The sequence below is a fragment of the Ranitomeya imitator genome, chromosome 1 (assembly GCF_032444005.1).
Source record: "Ranitomeya imitator isolate aRanImi1 chromosome 1, aRanImi1.pri, whole genome shotgun sequence".
NCBI classification, from domain to species: Eukaryota; Metazoa; Chordata; class Amphibia; order Anura; family Dendrobatidae; genus Ranitomeya; species Ranitomeya imitator.
The window spans coordinates 327169864-327191395 of NC_091282.1; the positions used below are offsets into that span (position 1 = coordinate 327169864).

The following is a 21532-nucleotide window of genomic DNA, read 5'->3' on the forward strand; positions in this document are numbered from 1 at the left end:
GATATGACTTGAATTTATTTGTGAAAAAACGGGAATTTGGAGAAAATTTTGAAAATTTTTCAATTTTACAACTTTGAATTTTCTTGCCCTTAAATCACACAGATATGTCAAACAAAATATGTAATAAGTAACATTTCCCACATGTCTACTTTACATCAGCACAATTTTGGAACCAATTTTTTTTTTTTGCTAGGGAGTTATAATGGTTAATATTCGACCAGCGATTTCTCATTTTTACAACACCATTTATTTAGGGACCACATTACATTTGAAGTCACTTTGAGGGGTCTATTTGATAGCAAATACCCCAAAGTGACACCATTCTAAAAACTGCACCCCTCAAGGTGCTCAGTGCTTCACAGGAATTTTTGGAATGTTTAGAAAAAAATGAACATTTAAGTTTTTTTTCACAAAAAATGTAATTCAGATCCAATTTGTTTTATTGTACCAAGCGTAACAGCAGAAATTGAACCCCAAAAGTAGTTGTACAATTTGTCCTGAGTACGCCGATACCCCATATGTGGGGGTAAACCACTGTTTGGGCGCACGGCAGAGCTCGGAAGGATAGGAGCACCATTTTACTTTTCAGAGCAAAATTGGCTGGAATTGAGATCAGGCGCCATGTCACGTTTGGAGAGCCCCTGATGTGCCTAAACAGTGGAAACCCCCTACAAGTGACACTATTTTGGAACGCAGACCCCCCTAAGGAACTTATCTAGATGTGCGGTGAGCACTTTAAACCCTCAAGTGCTTTACAGAAGTTAATAACGTAGAGCTGTAAAAATACAAAATCACATTTTTTTTTAACAAAAATTATCTTTTTGCCCCCAATTTTTTATTTTCCCAAAGATAACAGGAGAAATTGGATCCCAAAAGTTGTGCAATTTGTTCTGAGTGTGCTGATACCTGATATGTGGAGGTAAACCACTGTTTGGGCGCATGGCAGAGCTCGGAAGGGAAGGAGTGCCCTTTGACTTTTCAATACATAATTGGCTGGAATTGAAATCGTACGCCATGTTGCGTTTGAAGTGCTCCTGATGTGCCTAAACAGTGGAAACCCCCCACAAGTGACACCATTTTGGAAAGTAGACCCCCTAAGGAACTTATCTAGATGTGTGGTGAGCACTTTGAACCCCAAAGTGCTTCACAGAAGTTTATAATGTAGAGCCATAAAGATAAAAAATCATATTTTTTTCACAAAGTGATATTTTTCCCACAAGTTTTTATTTTCCCAAGGGTAACAGGAGAAATTGGACACCATAAGTTATTTTACAATTTGTCCTGAGTATGCTGATACCCCATATGTGGGGGGAACCACTGTTTGGGCACATGGCAGAGCTTGGAAGGGAAGGAGCGCCGTTTTGGAATGCAGACTTTGATGGAATGGTCTGCGAGCGTCATGTTCTGTTTGCAGAGCCTCTGATATGCCTAAACAGTAAAAAAAACACAATTGACATTATTTTGGAAACTGCACCCCCAAGAAATTTATCTAGATGTGTTGTGAGAACTTTAAACCCCCAAGTGTTCAATAAAGTTTATAATGCAGAGTCGTGAAAATAAAAAATATTTCATTTCCCAGAAAAATTATTAGCCCCCAAATTTTTATTTTCCCAAGGGTAACAGGAGAAATTGGACCACAAATGTTGTTGTCCAATTTGTCCTGAGTACGCTGATACCTAATATGTTGGGGTAAACCACTGTTTGGATGCACGGCGAAGCTCAGAAGGGAAGGAGCACCATTTTACTTTTCCATCTCAGAATTGGCTGGAATTGAGATTAGACACCATGTCACGTTTGGAAAGCCCCTGATGTGCCTAAACAGTGGAAACCTCCCAATTCTAACTCTAACCCTAACCTCAACACACCCCTAACCCTAATCCCAACTCTAACCATAACCACACCCCTAACCCCAACATAACCCTAACCCCAACACACCTCTAACTCCAACACACCTCTAACTCCAACACACCCCAACCCTAATCCCAACCATAACCCTAATCACACCCCTAACCCTGACATTCCCTTAACCCTAATCCCAACCTTATCCCTAATCCCAGCCGTAAACTTAATCCAAACGCTATCCCCAACTCTAGCGCCAACCCTAACTTTTGCCCCAACCCTAACCCTAACTTTAGCCCCAACCATAACCCTATCTTTAGCCCTAACCCTAACTTTAGCCCCAACCCTAACATTAACCCTAAAGGGAAAATGGAAATTAATACATTTTTTTATTTTATTATTTTTTGCAAACTAAGGGGGTGATAAAGGGGGGGGGGAGGGTTTATTTACTATTTATAGCTAGTTTTTATATCGGTTTTTTATGTTTGGCAGCTGTCACACGCTAAAAGACGCTTTTTATTGCAAACGATGGTTTTTGCGTCACTACATTTTGAGAGCTATAATTTTTCCAGATTTTGACCCACAGAGTCATGTGAGGTCTTGTTTTTTGCAGGACGAGTTGACGTTTTTATTGGTACCATTTTCAGGCACATTACATTTTTTTTAAAAATTATATAATATGGTTGGCACAATTGTATTAATGGGAACAGCTTTTCTAACAATTATGATATGTGTCTCAATTTATTATTGGTAAAGCTATTGTCATGGGTGTGTCAAATGCAACAGACTGTTGCTCTGCATCTGGCTGCAGAAGGTTTCTGCATTTGGCATTACTGACACCTTCTTAATCCTTCTGATTCTTGGACCCAGGGGCAACCTCCCTCCGGCTCTAGTTGACACACCTGGACCTGGGTGTTTATAAATCTCCATTATGCTGCAGAGAGTCGCTGGTGATATTCGCATTTTTCTTTTGTGAAGGCTTGGAGCTTTAGCAGACTGCTAAGTTCCTCTATAGAGCAGTTTGAGGATGTTTAATGTTACCTCTCTGAGTCTGCTCAAGCTAAGTTCATTGCCCTTGTCTAACTTTTTGTCTTTAGTTTACAGTGGGGCTGACCAGTGCATGTCCCACCCCCTCCCTATCCAAGGCTGAGCTCTAGGGAGATACAGGGCTTAGGTTTCCTGCTCGGCGATTGGTGAGAAACCAATTAAAGGATGGTAGGGCAGGAAGGGTGTTATTAAATCTGCCTAGGGGTCTACACTCACCCTTTCCCTAGTGTCATTTATGTTACACTTAGTCTTTCCCACACTCTCCGTGACAGGTATTGTCTACATGGTGGCTCAATGATTGCTTTGTAGCGCTAAGGTCTGGGGTTGGAATCTAATGAAGACAAGCACACACCCTAGTATGGGCAACAGACACAGGGGAAAACTCAAATGCTCGTTCTTCAGTGAAGTTAGGGGTTATAGGCTTATGCTTTTCAGTAATTTTCCTGAACATTTACAATAAATAACTTTATAATTTATAAAACATTCACTTCCTTGCATCGTCTATCACCTCTCCTGGAACAGGGCGTCATCAGTGGGTGGCATGGCAGTTACTTACTACAGTTTCTTGCATCACCTCCACCTGAAGTTATCCTCATTCCATGGCACTTATAAAAGCTGTGGGAGAGATGAGTGCAGCGCACTCTGCCTCTGTCTCCACCGACACAATTTTAAACTGTGATTGTCAGGGAGTAGAGAGAAAAGCAGTGAGTGACACCAACACTGCCCCATAGCTTCTATTACAGTCCTAAAATGATGCAGCATGCAGACACTGCACTCATCTCTCACAGAGGTTTTGCTAGCGCCATGGAACTTGGACATCTTCGGAGGGCGGCAAAACTAATAATTGCAACATCACCCACTGAAGACATCCCATGCCAGTAAGGATGGTAGACACTGCGGGGAAGTGAGTGCATCCCTAAACTAAGGTTGAACAAGTTGTACAGTCATATATTTGATAGATGGAGTTTGCCTTTAAATGCTTGCTTATACGTTATTATTATGTATTACATATTATTTCATCTCCTGTGCACTAATAATTAACACTGCATTAGAATATAATGACAAGGAGATATTTTGTAAATTTCTTCAGTATATTTATTTACGAAAATAAAAAAGCAGACTCATGATAATACAAACTAATATAATTTACCATCCTGAGAAAAGGAGCATTTTCTTCAGATTTTCACAAGTTCAGAAAATAATGATCTTAAAAGCTACGGTAATTTGTAAAATCGTGAGTAATGGAGATTTCATGTAAGGATATTAAGCTTCTTGGAAGTAACTAATTTATTTTCCTTGACTCTTGCTTTGAACTTGTAACTGTTAACTCTTTATTTAACCAGCTTATTTAATAGTAAACCTCAAGTCTGAATCTTATAAAACATGTAGGCTGATTCATTAAAGTATTTTTGCCAGTATTCTGGGGTACAACTCTTTGAAATGTCTTGACATTTTTGCATAAATCAAGAAAAATCAATAAAAAAAAACCCTCATACATATGGTAGATACACTAAAATATAACTTTTATTGAAAAGACCTTATCTAAAAAAGACAGACAACAATCACCGTGCAGATATACTGCACCCTATGTTCACTCTATGTTGTAATCCCTAGGCTGAATATCTGCCGAACAGCGGAGGTTGGCACCCTACAACACAAACAAAAAGATAGATGGCGTGCCGCCTCCTCAGCGGCTCACCCTTAAAATCTCCTAGATACCCCTATGTTGGTGCTTCATCCATGCAACCTTAGATACCAATGCAGGGAAAAGGAGTAAAGTTTGCATAGCAGCCGAGGGTTAACAAAATCTTTGGGTGTAATGAAAGAGTGAACAGGCTAGCACTAATAAAGTGACGTGCATAAAACATATCTAACTATACTGTTCCCTGGTTCTTTGATTGCCTGCCTAGCAGTGGGGGTTGGCACCCTAAGTGTCAGCGGAAATGGCACCTCCACTCAACAATGGCTGACCCTATAGGCCCCTTACTACAGATAAATCCAATGCCGTATCAGACTCACAAAAACGATAAGTATATCACAATTGGCTAGACAGGTAAAATGTACTGTATATATATCAGTTAGCAAGGCGAGATCCCGAACTGTGGGATATACCAGTGGAAGACAATCCTTTTTCACTGCTACTGAGCCTATTAATAGAACATTGCTCAGCCAAACCACCTCTTCTTATACTCAATAATATCCATAGTAATCACATATCAAAAGGAACAATACCAAATATAGACCACAAGATCCCAGCATGATGACAGCATAGATAAAGAATACTTATGTTTCAGATGACATGAAAACCTCTACGCGTTTCTTCATTTCAGATCATCATGGGGGCTGGATAGTATGATACTGCATAATGATTGCTTCAATCTCCTTTCATGCAAGAGCGCCATCTAAATATGGCCAATCAGTCGCTTAATCAGTATGCTTGCGTAGTTACTTGTGGATAACCGGTTACATTGACTATGTGCAGGTCTGCAGTACACATTCATGTAGATTCAAGGAAGTAATGAATAGATTTAACTCATGCGCATTTCTATCTAACTGGATGGCGGTAGCGTGATTTACCTGGTATGCAAATTATTAGGCATCAGGTGACACACTTCTCTCGCAACGCCTCATTTGTTGTGTGCTCACTAAGTGCAATGCGTACGGATCCAATATGGCGGTGGGTGTGCGATCCACCTGGAATACAAACCATCACGTGACGCACTTCCGGTTTGTATGCGTCACCACGGCAACACTGTTTAGCCTGCACGCTATGTATTTTTGCATGTAACTACAGGAAGCGGCTAGCTTGTTCTTCGGTTTGGATGTCTACCGCTTATGATATTATGGTAGGTGCATATCACTCAAGTTCCAAGGTGATAAATGATGCTTAAATGACTTCCGGTGCTATATAGGGGTCATCGCAGCGGAATTAATAATAAAGGAGACTGGCGGCATTTACTATATTTACAATAGCTAGGTCCCCATTTTGGTGAAGACTAAGGTCAGTGATAAACAAATAGATTCAATGGAAAAGGAAGTTAGACATCGGGACCTCTAGTGATCTAAGGAAGTGTATAGATGGCGTTCTTGCATAAAATTGCATTAAAATGCAATAACGGGCGATCAAAAGATTGTATCCATACTAAAATGGAACCTTTAAAAACGTTAGCTCAGTACGGAAAAAATAAGCCCTCACCTAACCCGAGACCAAGAAAAATGGAGACGCTACGGATCTCGGCGAATAACTTTTCTCACTATTTAAATAAAAAACAACCTAGGTATGTTTGATGTCTACGAACTCGTAATGACCTGGAGAATGGCAGGTCAGTGTTAGCATTTGGTGAACATGATAAAAAAAATCCAAAAAACAGTTGTGGAATTGCACTTTTTTTTGCAATTTCACCACCCTTGAAATTTTTGTTTTCCATCTTTGACCATTGGTGTCATTCAAAAGTACAACTCGTCCTGCAAAAAACAAGCCCTCTCATGGTCATATTGACGGAAAAATAAAAAAAAGTTATTGGTCTGGGAAGAAGGGGAGTGAAAAACAAAAATGCAAAAATGAAAAAGGGCTACGGTGTGAAAGAGTTAATTTTTTTAATGTCTTTTTGGAACTGAAACAGATGTACATGCGATTTATCATAATAATGTGAAATTTGTGCAGTTTCATCCATTAAACTCTTTAAGTTATCACACTCCAATCTGGTTATTTGCTAGAGCAACATGTATGGCTTTTAGTAGAACAAAGTTAGTTAGTTCATCTCACTTTGCTATTATCTAAGAGGGGAACAAATACAATTTTAACACATCTAACACAGGTACTTAGCTTATACACAGATTCGAAATTGTGAGCATTGAGTAATAAGTATTAAAACTACCGTATATAAAATCCTAACTCTCATTTCTTATATGTTACAATGGACTCCTTGTCTCTAGCTGTCTTGTCTTTTCATATTACTGAGAGCATTTTCGAAAATTACAGACACAACAGCTGTAATGTTTAAATATCAAAATAATTGTTGCCTAGATTGACTTTAATGATATATATATATATATATATATATATATATTAAATGCACCTGAATCACTAAATATTACCAGCATTATAAATTATTATTATAAATAATTATACATTACTGTGTACATGACAAAGTACCCCAATAGAAAAGGGACTATAAACACCAGTGGAACATAAAATTAGCTCATTTAAATTACCATATTTTTTTAATTTTGGGCATGTGTTTTATTCGACAATTAGTGATATAATTCTTTGCCGTGCTTTACAATTGAGAACTTTCCCAAATTACTATATTTAATACATTTTGACTATGCACTTTTCTTTTTATACATTTTCTAAGCAAATATTAGACTACTAACTTTTTCCTAAATTCTTATAATAAAGATTTTTGCTCATTCTATTTAAATATATTTTACTAGTTATTGCACCTTTGTAACTTATTTCTCGTACTTATTTTCTCCTCTGTTGTATTATATCGCAAATTGTAGAATAAAGTCCAGAAAAAACTTTATTTATCCTCGTTTGGTGATTTGGTCCCTTTTTTTCTCGGGGTACTTTGTTATGTATATACCGTACTTATGTTTCATTACTTAAAATAAAGATTATGTGATTCATGAGATATCTGGCACCTTTTGCTGGTGGTGATATTTAGCTGTAATGACTAGTAGCTGTTTGTTTGGCTCAGTGGACCACATATAATACAGGCAGGAAGTAGCAAAAAGTCCAAGGACAATAAATAAGTGTGAGGAGCTAGGTCTGAACAGATTTTACATTACTGATAAAACCATGTCGATAAATAAAGATATTTTAGGATGTAACAAGATCAACTGTGGTCATTAGGTTTTTTAAAAAATAAATATTCCTCGGAGAAAGGAAAAAAAGGTGATTCAGTAAAAAAAAAGAGTTTTTCTCGTCTAAGAACAATATGTTAAAGGGAATCTGTCACCTCATTTTGCGCATATAAGCTGCAGCCACCGCATTCTGTAATGCTGTAAATAAGCCCCCAATGTAACCTGAAGGATAAGAAAAACAAGTTAGATTATACTCACCCAGGGGCGTTCCCGCTGCGGTCCGGTCCGATGGGCGTCGTAGGTCCGGGTTCGGTGCCTCACATCTCCATACGATGACGTCCTCTTTCTTGCCTCTGTTGCGGCTCCTGCGCAGGCGTAATTCTCTGCCCTGTTGAGGGCAGCGTAAAGTACTGCAGTGCGTAGGCGCCGGGCCTCTCTGACATTTCCTGGTGCCTGCGCACTGCAGTACTTTGCTCTGCCCTCAATAGGGCAGATAATTACGCCTTCACAGGAGACGCGACAGAAGCAAGGAAGAGGACGTCATCACATAAAGATGGGAGACGCCGGAACTGGACCGCACTGGACCTGGGTGAGCAAAATCTAACTTGTTTTTCTTATCTTTCAGGTTACATCGGGGGCTTATCTACAGCATTACGGAATGCTGTAGATAAGCCCCTAATGGCGGTGGCCGCAGCTTATGGGTGAAAAATGGGTAGATAGATTCCTTTTATATTAATTTGGACATGGATAAAGTATTGTGGATTTAGCACTGATTTTCTCTTTTTGGAACACCTCCCACTTGTTAGTGCAGTCAACTGCTGATGGAGGAACATGTGACCAGACCAGTCCAATTGAAAAGCAGCTTTTCCATTTGCAGTGTTTTTAATTGTACAGCTCTGGTCACATGCTCCTCCATCAACTCTTATTTTGAGAATAGGAACATTGTACAGTTTGTGAGGAAGGCTGTACTAATAGGTAGGCAGCACTTTATAAATGAGGAGATAGGTGCTGAACCTGTACAGGGGTGGACATACCAATGCAACTTGTGCAGATGCACTGGGGCCCAAAGGTAAGGTGGTCCATTTCTACCTCCAAAGCAGGTGGAATTATTATTTTGAGCTATTAGAGTGCAAAGGTCCCGTAAATGGTTCTTGCACAGAGGCCCTCTTCTTCTGTGTCTGCTATTGAACCTGTAGTACCAATATACTAGTATCACAAAATCATACCCCAACACATTTGTTACTATAAAGTGGACAACCCCTTTAAGTCACATGATATCTACATATTATTATTAAGCTTTGAATCAATGTCCTTTATATATGACAGCATTCATATTTCGGATTCCAGATTTGAGTTACTTACAAACACAGTGCGGGATTCTTGAAGTCCATATAGGGGTCCCTGTCTCTCGACTGTAGCATGTTAGCAGAGAGCTTCCTTCAAGAACAAAGCCCGTGTTGCATGTGTACTGGATTGTGGTTCCCACCAACAGGACTGGATCTGAAATAAGACGAGTGGAGTGCTCCACCTCTCCAGGATCTGTGCAGTACATGACTGCAACACAAAGAGAAAGATGGATTCTGATTAATATACCCCCACATATATTCTATAAAGAGATGGGGAAAGGGATAAATAGAAAAATGGATGATAGGAAAGTAGGTAAAATCTAATCAATGGGTTTCTCAGAGTATGTGTAAACTAAAACTTTAAAAATACTTGTCAATTGACCTACAATAATTATACAATATAGACAATAGTCATTAATAAAATATCATTTATTTATAGCAAAATAGTATTACTACAGATGTATTATAAATGAAAAAAAAGACATTTAGTTCTGTGGAATGTATTAAAGTAGCAGAACTGTATATGTGAAAGCATTGCGTAGTTTGTGGGTCCATCACTGTCGTTAACCATATGACCAGATGGCTCTTCCCTAAGTTGTAAATCTGCACCAATTTTTTTTAAAGTGGATCCGACAGCAGATCCCTTGGATGTGATGGGGCTGATGTACTTACTTTGAAAATCCATGTCACATGGCTGAACAATTATTTATGGAAGTTTACACTTAATCTCAACCCACTTAGCTTGATTGACAATTCTTCAGTGTCCTTCCTCATTACTGCGGAGATCTCACGCTGCTTAGTACATGCTGCAGCTGCAAGTCTGGGTCGGTGGAGACTTAACACACTAGCTCTAATGAGCCCCTTCACTTTATAGCTGGGCTCATAAAATTATCATTTTAACATGAGGATTATACAGCTATTTAGACATGGATTTTCAAAGTAAGCACATCATCTTCATCGAGTCTGAGAGCTCTATTTAATAATGTATGAAGTTTACATTGTGAAATTTGGTGACGAACCACTTTTAAGCCTTAGTCATGAACTTAAAAAATGATCCTGACCTAAAACTCTATAACTAAAATGCAGATTAATATATAAGCGTATTTTACACTCTATTTATTATCTTATGAATTTTTCTGCAAGAATCTAACAAAATATAATATGTAACATGAGCATGAAAAATATTTTTGTTTTGGATGAAAAAAAAATGTTCTTTAGAGCTTTGTTTCAACGTTTGCATCATTTAGTTTGGTAAGTCTCGGTGCAGCTCTGAGGGTGTTTTGTGTGACCCCATTTATCCCCTGGTAGATTCATCTAGATATGAAAGAAACCGTCAACACAACTTTTTGACAAAATGATTACATTCAGAAATAGCATGTACGAGTCACAGATCAATAGTACTTTTAAACTTTTTATTTTACCATGGTTTTTGTTAAATGTTACAAGTAACTAAAAAAAGCAACTTTTATCAATCACATTCTTATGAACAAATATAGAATAAGAATTTTCGAGCAGGAGGCACTTTGACAGGCACAGTTACAGTCAGTTCAATAAAGAATATGAAATTCATCACAAAAGTCACATGACATTTCACAACACCAATCATAATCTATCGATGGAGCTTCGGACAAGTCAAGAATTCTTGGTCTTGCCAATCCAACCACTTTTCCAAATGAAGACGTCTTCAGAAACATCCAAGTTAGCAGGTCTTACTCATGAACATGTAGAGCGTCATTTATGAGATTTTCCAGTCCATTTTTTTTCATCCACAACATAGATGTGAGGATTATTATCACGTTGAAGATGATGTTATGAAAAAGCAAAGCATCCACAGCTGATGATGAAATGCTGATCCTGCTGAATCATATCATGGCTATATGAGGACAGTCACTTTCATGCTAAGAAGACTAAGATGGTTAAAGAATGATCAAATGAGAAATCCATCAAAACCCAGTGAAAAGTCATTAAATAAAACATACAATTCATAAAAGACAGCATTGGAAGTCAATAGATTTAGAATATTGGAGGTTGTCTGCTATATTGCCTATTTGTTTAGGCTACTGATGAAAGCATAAAAGGCAATTTAGGTCAGACAAGCCATAAAAGTTCAAATGGTTGGGTATGGCCATAAAACGTAACTCCAAGGCTCTTACTACGTGGATTCTTTACTGTAAGAGCAGTGAGACTATGGAACTCTCTGCCGTATGATGTTGTAATGAGTGATTCATTACTTAAATTTAAGAGGGGACTGGATACCTTCCTTGAAAAGTATAATGTTACAGGGTATATACACTAGATTCCTTGATAGGGTGTTGATCCAGGGAACTAGTCTGATTGCCGTATGTGGAGTCGGGAAGGAATTGTTTTCCCCAAAGTGGAGCTTACTATTTGCCACATGGTTTTTTTTTTGCCTTCCTCTGGATCAACATGTTAGGGCATGTTAGGTTAGTCTATGGGTTGAACTAGATGGACTTATAGTCTTCCTTCAACCTTAATAACTATGTTACTATGTTACTATGTTACCAAATCAGATTTACAATATGCATTTGGCGTGTAAGTAAGCCCATGGATTACGTGAAAAAAGAGTAAATTCAGCATTTTTTTGGTAGGTGTATGTTAGTACAAACTTGTGCTTAAACTCTATTGAACAGGGTAATCAGATAAGCTTACTTTAGGAAAGAAGTCAATGGCAGATGTATGTAACGGCATAGCATTTAACTGCAAAAGTTGTGTATGGGGAAGGGGGTGGGGGTAAAAATTTGGCATCACTTTTCTTGACTGCAGTATGAACAAACTGCTCCCGACAAAGAATTTCCAGTTCCCTGTTCTTAAGTAAAAGTTGGACTTATTTATAGAGGTTGAACCCCACCAATAACACTTGTATCACACGTCTGATTTGTCAGTGGTTGGTGTATCAGCTCCTAACTCATGCTGCCTTCTCACACTTATGGCAGCTAGTAACCCTTCATATTCTGTAATTTGACATCTATTTCTAAGGTGCCACTACAAAATTTGCACAGGAAATCTATTCTTGTAACAAACTGAGAAAGAATATCTCCTTTTAATACCATTATGATTGACTTGCTTGAGCCTAAATGTATTCTAGTGCAGTTGTAAAAAATGAAATCTATTCCGTCTTTTATATTGTTGTAGCGATGCCGTAACGTTCTGCATAAATGTCAAAGCTGTCTAGAGAAAGATGTTGATTAAAAAATATTTAAGGCTTTGCTTAACCTTTATGCCAAAATCTCAAAAGGTTTCCCAGATCTCATATTTCTGGTATATGTTCGAACACATATGCTGCAGTGTATTTTCACCTTTGAATACTGCCGTTTTTCTTTTTAAGGACAGATTTATTTTGCATAAAAAGTTGAATAACTTTTCATATCCCTTACAATTCTTATCTTGCGCTAAAGCTGCGTTGCACAATATAATGTAGTCCGGAGCTGATCTTGGAATTCTCTTGATAGTGGAGCCATTGTCCTTCTTAGACCGCTTAGCTGAACTACAGAACTGCAAAGATCTTTATTGCACTTTATTGCTGAGGCTTAGTTGTTTTTCTAAAACATATTTCTGTACAGTGCCTGGTGGAACAACTATATTTTCTAGACAGCAAATCCCCAAGACACGTTTGATGCACTGAAAAAGCTGGACGCTAGAGAGAATTCAGCTTAGTGGAAATCTTCCGGCAGAATTGAAATAACTTCTGTGGATGAAAATGGGTATAGTGTGATAATACTTTTGGCCCCATAAACAAAATGGTGTACTTTGTTTCTAGTTGACATGGGATGAATAACCAGAATAAGCTCTTTGCAGACACTGAATAAGCAGGACACTTGTGAGTAATTAACTCAGAGGCCGACAAAATATCAATAACATCTGTGGGTGAAGAAGGGTATAAAATAATAATACCTTTGACCGCCTACAACAAAAAGTATCTAATTTTCATTTCACAGAGGATGTATAACCTCTGCACAGACAATGAACATGCAGCGAGCCTGGGTGAAATGAGCTTAGAGGTCCGAATAATTTAATTTATATCTGTGGATTAAAATCATAATAGTGTGATAATATTTTTGTCCCCTGAAACAAATTGTTTAGTCTGTTTCTAATTGACTGGGGATGACTAACCAAATTGAGCTCTTTATAGACACTGAACAAGCAGGTCACTTGGGAGAAATGAGCTCAGAGGCCAGCAGAATTTTAATACCTGTGAGTGAAAATGGATATAGAGTGATAATACTTTTGACTCACTAACAAAATGTATCTAATCTTAATTTCATAGTAGATGAATAACCAGAGCAAACTGCACTGATACTGAACAAGCAGGAAATTGGGAGAAATTAGCTCAGTGGCCAGCAGAATTGAAATTACATTGGCTGATGAAAAGGGTATTGTGTAATAATACTTTTTGTCCCCGAAACAAAATGTTTACCATGTTTCCAATTGAGATGGGACAAATAACCAGAGTAACCAGTTTGCAGACACTGAACAAGCATGATGTTGGGGAGAAAATAGCTCAGAAGTCAGCAGGATTTTAATGACATCTGTTGGTGAAAATAGACTTCACAAAGTATCTAATCTACATTTCATAGGGGATCAATAACCAGAGACAGCACTGCAAAGACACTGAACAAGCAGGAACCTTGGAGGAAATGAGCTCAAGAACCAAGATATTAATGATATCTATGAAGCTAAATTGGCATAATATAATAATAATCCTTTTGATATCTGGAGATGCAATGTAAAAATGATTAATATTTTATGGTGATATAGCTATGTATTATATGATTACTATTTCCATGTGCCTGCTGCTGCACCCCATACCGAGGCCCCATTAATGTATAGAAAATACAAAATAATTTTTATTATTATTATTTTGACCCTGACCTTTTGGTTATATCTTGGATGCGTTCTGTAAAATTGTGCTCCAGGATGAATGATTAAGAATAAAAGCATGACATATGTGTAATGCAGTCAATTAATGAATGAAATGTTGTAAATGAATTTTTCATTGTTCAGTAGCTGTTACAGGCTGTGCATCTAGAATAATAAATGTATTCACCTCATGCATACAGTGCTCTGCTCTGCAGTTTTTCCATTTACCAGATTTTCCTTTGCAACAGGAACCCTTTTAACAATAATATCAATAATTAACCAGTAATAATACCGCCAGTGTGAATAATAGATGGATAATGAATATGAGTTATGTAACACTCCACCGCCCACATAGCATTTGGTGACTTCCAACCCGTGAATTCGCCATCCTCACAAACTGTTAATTATTTCCTCCAAGACCCATTCATTTCTCTTATTTTACACTTTTTCTGACATCTCTCATCATTTAATTTTGTAATTTCATAGTTGGGTTTCCATTACTTTTTCATCCCAAAGGACTCTCGGTATAACAATTATAAGAACAAAATATAAGGATAGGTTTTTCCAGGAAACATCAATGATAATCACCATTTCGAACACGCCAGAGATTTTTCGAATGAGAGTTTTCATTCCAAAAGCGCTCGACAAGTGTCATTCTATAAAAAGTGAAGGCTTTGGGTGCACTTAAGATTTTTTGTTTTGGGCATCACTTTCTATATATAAAAATAGCAACCCTTTTTTTAATTGTATGTATGAGTAGATCTATCATTTGATGCACTAGGAGGAAGTCAACTGCTCACCATACATTATGTTCCTAGCTGGCATATCGCTGCATTACGAGTGGCATGGCAGCACAGGACCTCATGGGTGGAGCCATGATTATGGCATTACATTGTGTCCTACTTCTAGGTACAAGTATACTAACACAGCATCACCCTAACTCAACAATATGGAAAACAGTGAGGCCGATTAACTAAGCTATATTCACCAGAATTCTGGCTTCATTTCATAATTTCATAATTGTTAAATTTAATGACATAGGTCCATTAAGATCAAACATTGCTCAAAAATTATCTTACATGCATGGTATTAACCTGGTAAAGTCATTCAGCGTGAAACATTCTTTACATCTGCATGGGTCAATAGACCATGCTGTCCTATGTAAGGGCAACCTGGTATGATGCCAGGATCACTTTCCTATTTCCTAAAAGAGCACAAAAATATTGAGCCATGGCTGATAGGTATGATCAGAGAATACAGCAGAGCAGTGTAAGAGTACTTTTACACAAAGGTGTGACATGTCTACGTGGACGAGGTCTGCAAGTCTCTTGACCTAACCTATTAACCATATATGCCTAGGAGGCTATTAGTTCGGGTTAGGAGACCCACATCGATCATAAATACACCAGACTCTTAAACTATGTGTTCTATATACTACATGAAAGCTCCAACTAGCCAAAATCAACATGTTATTGGGCCAATTTGACTATTTTAGAAAGCAAAAGTGTCCCAATAATCTACTGCTCTAGTGCAGAATAATATGATGGCAGATTCATTTAAATTCCTTATTTTCCGGATTAGTTAGTATAGTGGTACTAATGGACACTTAACGCTCAATCTTTAACACTATATTTGTGGATCTTAATAAAAAGCCTCTTATCACTGTTTTAAAGACTACCTGACATTCAATCAAAAATTTTGAGTTAAATACCTTGTACAAATACCCGATCATCCCTCATTCTGCTGTTTTTTTTTTCTTTCTTGCATTGCATCACTCTATTGCAGAGATATTTACATTTATTGCCTTTGGAGCATAGTATGTGTGATTTCTGTGTGGAGTTCAACTGGGCGTTTCTTCAGAGTCCTCTCCGGAAGTATGTGCTTTTACCTATCCTTTCAAGATGCTGCCAATCATGGCTAAGCAGATGTTTCAGCAGTCTAACAATGTTAGACAATGTTGAGCTGTGATTAGTAGTTTCTCGGAGGGAGAGGTGAAAGTGCACTGCCCCAGAGAAGGCTCTGGAAAATGCCCAGTTGGACTGCAAGCAGAGATTGCTCATACTGCGGTGCAAAAGCAACAAATATGCATATCTCTGCAATTAAATGATGCAGCACAAAATGAAAATGAGTAGTAGAAACATCATGTTGCTCTGGGATTTTTTTTTACCAGGCATTTAACTCAAGTCACAGATCCTCTTTAAATGTAATGTTGAGTGCAGTGTTTCGTTGCACATTGGGTACAACTATAATTGTTTCATGTTTTGCTTCCAAATGCAGTTAATAACATTTTTGGTGCATCAATACTTCTTCCCATCTCCTACCTATCTTCCAGTTCATATATTGTCACATTCATATTCTTAGAATTATTTGAACCCCCTTCGATCACCTTTACAAATGTACGAACAAGCTGAAGACAAACACAACAGCGATTGTATTTTGAATACGATAATTCCAAGGAAACAAATTTGATGTCTTAAGATGAATATCAATTGCAGAAGATTCAAGAAGGCCATGGAATAATCTAGAATGGAGTAATAAAACTGTTTGTGTCTTACTTTTTTCACAAAATGGTGGGTCACTGCTCCAGCTCAGGTCCCACTGGCAGGTTAAGGTTTCACTTCCCACAATATCATATCCGGGGTCACACTGGTAAGTAATTTTTGCTCCTCTGACAAGATCTGTGTGAGATGTTGTTTTCCATCCATTCTGAATTTCAGGAAGATCTGAACATGAATCATTTCTTGACACTTCTAAAATATATGGAAAAAAATATTGGTGGTTTTTGCGATATCTAGTTGATCGATGTATATTTATATAGGAAAATATTCTAATAATTAGTCTAATTACAACTCGTACCCAGGGAAAATGCAACAAGTGGATTGGCAGTAATTTAAGGACATTTTGCTAGTATTTGTTGAAGGGTTACATGGCTGGCTCTGTAATGTAGTTATACTGTATGACTATATCTCCTCTCTTATATGTATCTCCTCTCTCATCTCTGTCTATCTCCCTACACGTGCCCTCCGTTCTACAAATGACCTCAGACTAACATCCCCTGTAATCCGAACCTCACACCTCCGTCTCCAAGACTTTTCTCGTGCTGCACCAGCTCTCTGGAATGCACTTCCCCAGACGATCAGACTGATACCTAGCCCCGACCTATTCAAGCGCGCTTTGAAAACCCATCTCTTCAAACAAGCCTACCACATCAACTACTCTGTAAACTAACTTTGCCCTGTTCCCTCCTTCCAAATATTACTCTGAATCTGCACCCTACTATTCATCTGTCTCCACAACCTCCATACACATGATAACTGCACTTGATACTTGACTATTGCACTTAAACACATGGGCTGATGACTGGATCATGCAGCTTTGTATGAAAATCCCTATCTATATATATATAATTGTCTAAGGGTTTGGCTGTCTGTCCTGGAAATCCTGCGTCGCTGATTGGTCGAGGCCGCCAGGCACCTTTCCGGGCACATGTCAGCTAATACACAGCTGACATGTGCCTGCAATCGAGATTCACCCTCGGCTGTTAACTAATCTCTGACAGCTGCATTTAACTCGTGCTTCAAGAAGCGAGCCGGAAATCTTGCCCATCGGTGACCCCGTCACTTGATCACAGGTCACAAATGGGTTGGAATAACAACTAGCGGTCTCCAGCAGACCTCTATGGTTGTCATAGGCAGATTGTTATGAGCTCAGAGCAAGAGAGCATTTCTGCTACATAGAGATGATCTGATCATCGCCTGTATGTAGCAGATATACAGATAAATATGACAAAAAACATGGTAAACAAATCAGATTTCTCACAATTATATAGCACCAATTATATGAATTTCATATATACCATGAAATCAATAGGACTTATAAAGACTATCACCAACTACCACATAGATCAAAATAAGAAAAGATGATCATAAGGCCATTATTAGATGATAAAACGACAAATATTTATTGAAAAACATCAGGTTAAAACCATATTACCAAGGTGTACATAAAGAGAGACAAACCTCCCACTCATCACAATCACCCATAATCGACGCACAGCTGTGGGTGACACACAACTAGTATGTATAAATCTATCAAAATGATTGGCTGATAATAAATATTTTATATATAAATAAATAATACACAGGAAAAAGCATTAGACCAGCTAGTAATCTGTATAGTTACACCATATCTCATAAATTGACCAGGAATCCAAAATCCTCATATGGCTAATGCACTATCCACACCTGTGTCATATTCAGCCCACCCACGACTATATACTACCCCAACGGGTATTGTCCTTCTAAGAAACCATGTTCAAAAAGTACTCCAGTAATTACCTTAGAAGGACCATGGTAGGTATGCCGCTAGCACTTGCAGCAGCGCGTCCACCCCGACGCGCGTTTCGGACTCCTTTCTCAAGGGGTTTTAGCCTGATATTTTTCAATAAATATTTGTCGTTTTATCATCAAATAATGGCCTTATGATCATCTTTTCTTATTTTGATCTATGATATCTGTATGTAGCAGAGCAGATCGGACAACTGCAGCTTTTAGTCTCCCATGGAAACTATTGAAGCATGCAAAAAGTAAAAAAAATTTTTTTAACCCCTTAGTGACGGAGCCAAATTTTTGAAATCTGACCAGTGTCAATTCATGTGGTAATAACTCTGGAACACTTCAACAAAACCCTGTGATTTTGAGACTGTTTTTTCATGACTCATTATACTTTATGATAATGGTAAATTTAGGTTGATATGTTTTGTTTTTATTTATAAAAAAATATCAGAAATTTGAGAAATATGTTAAAAAAATTAGCAATTTTCAAACTTTGAATGATTATCCCTTTAATCCAGATAGTCATCCGATAGCAAAACATTAATAAATAACATTTCCCACACGTCGGTTTTACATCAGCACCATTTATAAAATATTCTTTTATTTTGTTAGCATTTTAGGAGGTTTAAAAATGTAGCAATAATTTTTCATTTTTTCAAGGAAATTTCCAAAATTTATTTTTAAGGACTTATCCATGTTTGAAGTGACTTTATGGGTCACATATATTGGGAAACCCCCAAAAGTGATACCATTTTATAAAGAGCACCCCCTTACATATTGAAAACTGCAGTCAGGTAGTTTATTAACCCTTCAGGTGCTTTTCAGGAATTAATGCAAAGTGTCATGACAGAAATGAAAGTGTGTATTTTTACCACCTATATGCCTCTAACTTCTGAACAGGTTACAACAGCCATCAGACTCTAAGGCCGCTATTGGGTCATGAATTGCCATGGCAAACATCAGGAGCACACAATCATGATCTGAGAGCACCAATTGGGATAAAGAGGAAGCCCGCACACTCTGTTAACCATTTATAATGAAGTAGTCACTATTGACAGCAGCATCTAAGGGGTTAAACAGATTTGGACGGTGCAAACTCTGATCGTGGCTGATGTAGCAAGTTGTCAGCTATAGTGTACAGCCGAGAGCTCCTGGATTGTCACCTGTATGGGGAGGCTATTCTCTAATATCTCAGGTCACCAAATAATAGTAATAGGGAATATGAGGTGCGTTCGCAGTCTGGGGTCCACCGTGCAGAGATGACACCTGCTGCTGAGTAATGGCAGATGGACGCTTGCTCACACGTGGGTTAGACCTCACCCAGTGTGAATAGAAGCGAACTCTGTTGCTTCACAGAGTTGTCACAAATATGCTGCGCCCTGTTAGCAGTCACAGGGTGCAGCTGGAAGACACTAGTGGGATCCCTATGAATCACCCTCACTAAGCTGGTGATTGGCCCACTCTGACCCTTAGTGGCTTTTGAGCCCGCGCCTGAGGATACCCTGAGTCAGATGCTGAGTCCCATCCTACACTGACAAGCTGTCAGGAAAGCGCACTGATTGCACACGGTGCCGTATAAGCAGGCAATGCAAAGGTACTGTAATGTGTGCTTAGTGTGCAGATGGCAATGTCGGGCTCTCGATAGCATACATCCACCATACGCGAGCAAACAGCAACACTAGGAAGGGGGATGATTAAAGAGCGACTTTCACACATCTACACACACACGTTTTCAAGTATACACTAGCGCATGGGCGAGCGGCCATGCAAACCTTTTATAGCAGTAGTGCTACGGGACCTTCCAGATGGTCCAATAGGAGGTGCAACAGGACCTGAGCATGTGACCACCGACCTCCAATGGGAGGTCATCCCGTGGGTATGCTCAGTATAGCAAAAGCAGGACTTAGTCCCAGAAAGACCTGCTTGCTGCTGATCAGTGCTGGCTACAAAGGCAGAGCCTGGAAAGGCAGCAGTTACCAGTTGCACAGTATCAGCTTGAGCCAGACATTGGGACCGACGTCTTCGCTTAGCAGGCTCCACTGCGGCTGGAGAAGAATGGGAGACCGCAGCAGACATGGTTCGAGATTCCCCCTGTGTGGAGGCAGGAACTCGACACCTAACATTACCCCCCTAGGGCCCCCCCTGGGCATCGCTACGTTCAAAGGCTGCAATGAGCAGTGGAGCCCGAATGTGCTCCACTGGCTCCTAGGTTCTGTCCTCTGGGCCATGACCCTTCCATTCCACCAGATAGAACTTTTTTCCACGTACCACCTTGCACCCCAAGATAGCATTCACCTCATAATCGTCCGGGGACGAACCCAATGTCCCGGCAGATGACTCAGAAAACCGGGACATGTGAACGGGCTTTAAGAGGGACACATGAAAGGCGTCGGTAATACCCAGGTGTGGAGGAAGAGCCAGACAATAGACCGTAGGGTTAACCTGTTCCAGAACCTTGAAAGGCCCTAAGTAGCGAGGCGCAAACTTAGTGGACTCAACTTGCAGCCTGATATTGCGGGCGGAGAGCCACACTAAGTCGCCAGGAGCAAAGGTCGGAATGGGATGCCGATGTGGATCGGCAGAGACCCTCATTCTCTCCTTGGAAGCCCAGATAGCATCATTTGTATGGTCCCAGATGTCCTGTGCTTCCATTGCCCAATCTGCCACTCTAGAGTCAGCAGCAGACACGGGCATGGGCACAGGAACCCGTAGATACTGGCTGTAATTAAGGAGGAATGGGGTCTGCCAGTGCAGTCAGCTACAGCGTTGTTCAAGGCAAACTCTGCCCAAGGTAGAAGGGATGCCCAGTCATCCTGCCTGGCTGAGACAAAATATCATAGATATGTGACCAGGGTCTGGTTGGCCCTCTCTACCAACCCATTCCTCTCAGAATGGTACGCTGAAGAGAGATTCAGCTCAATACTAAGTAGGCGACAAAGCTCTCTCCAGAACCGAGACGCAAACTGGGGACCCCGGTCACTGACAATGTTGTCAGGCATACCGTGTAAACAGAAGACATGTTTGACAAACAACGCCACCAAGGCTCGTGCAGAAGGTAACCGTGGGAGAGGCACCAAATGCACCATTTTAGAGAAATGGTCGGTAACTACCCAAATAACGGTGCAGCCACGGGACTTGGGTAAGCCTACCACAAAGTTCATCCTGACCATCTCCCAGGGCCCATCAGGGGGTAGAGTAACCCAGCAGGCCATTGTCGAGGAGACCTATTCTTGGCGCAGGAGGTGCACGCCTGAATATAGTCTCTAACGTCACGGGCCA

The 21532-nt window shown here is 39.4% G+C and overlaps 1 protein-coding gene across 1 annotated transcript in view; it reads right to left on the bottom strand.

Moving 5' to 3' along the window:
* The window catches only part of SEZ6L (seizure related 6 homolog like), a 781385-nt gene that overhangs the window by 69382 nt on the left and 690471 nt on the right, over positions 1 to 21532 (bottom strand). Inside the window, exons 12-13 of the mRNA XM_069759107.1 lie at positions 16475 to 16669; positions 9058 to 9249 (exon numbers count right to left, since the gene is read on the bottom strand). Coding sequence (XP_069615208.1) covers positions 9058 to 9249; positions 16475 to 16669 — 387 coding nt within the window. The remainder of the gene's footprint in view (positions 1 to 9057; positions 9250 to 16474; positions 16670 to 21532) is intronic.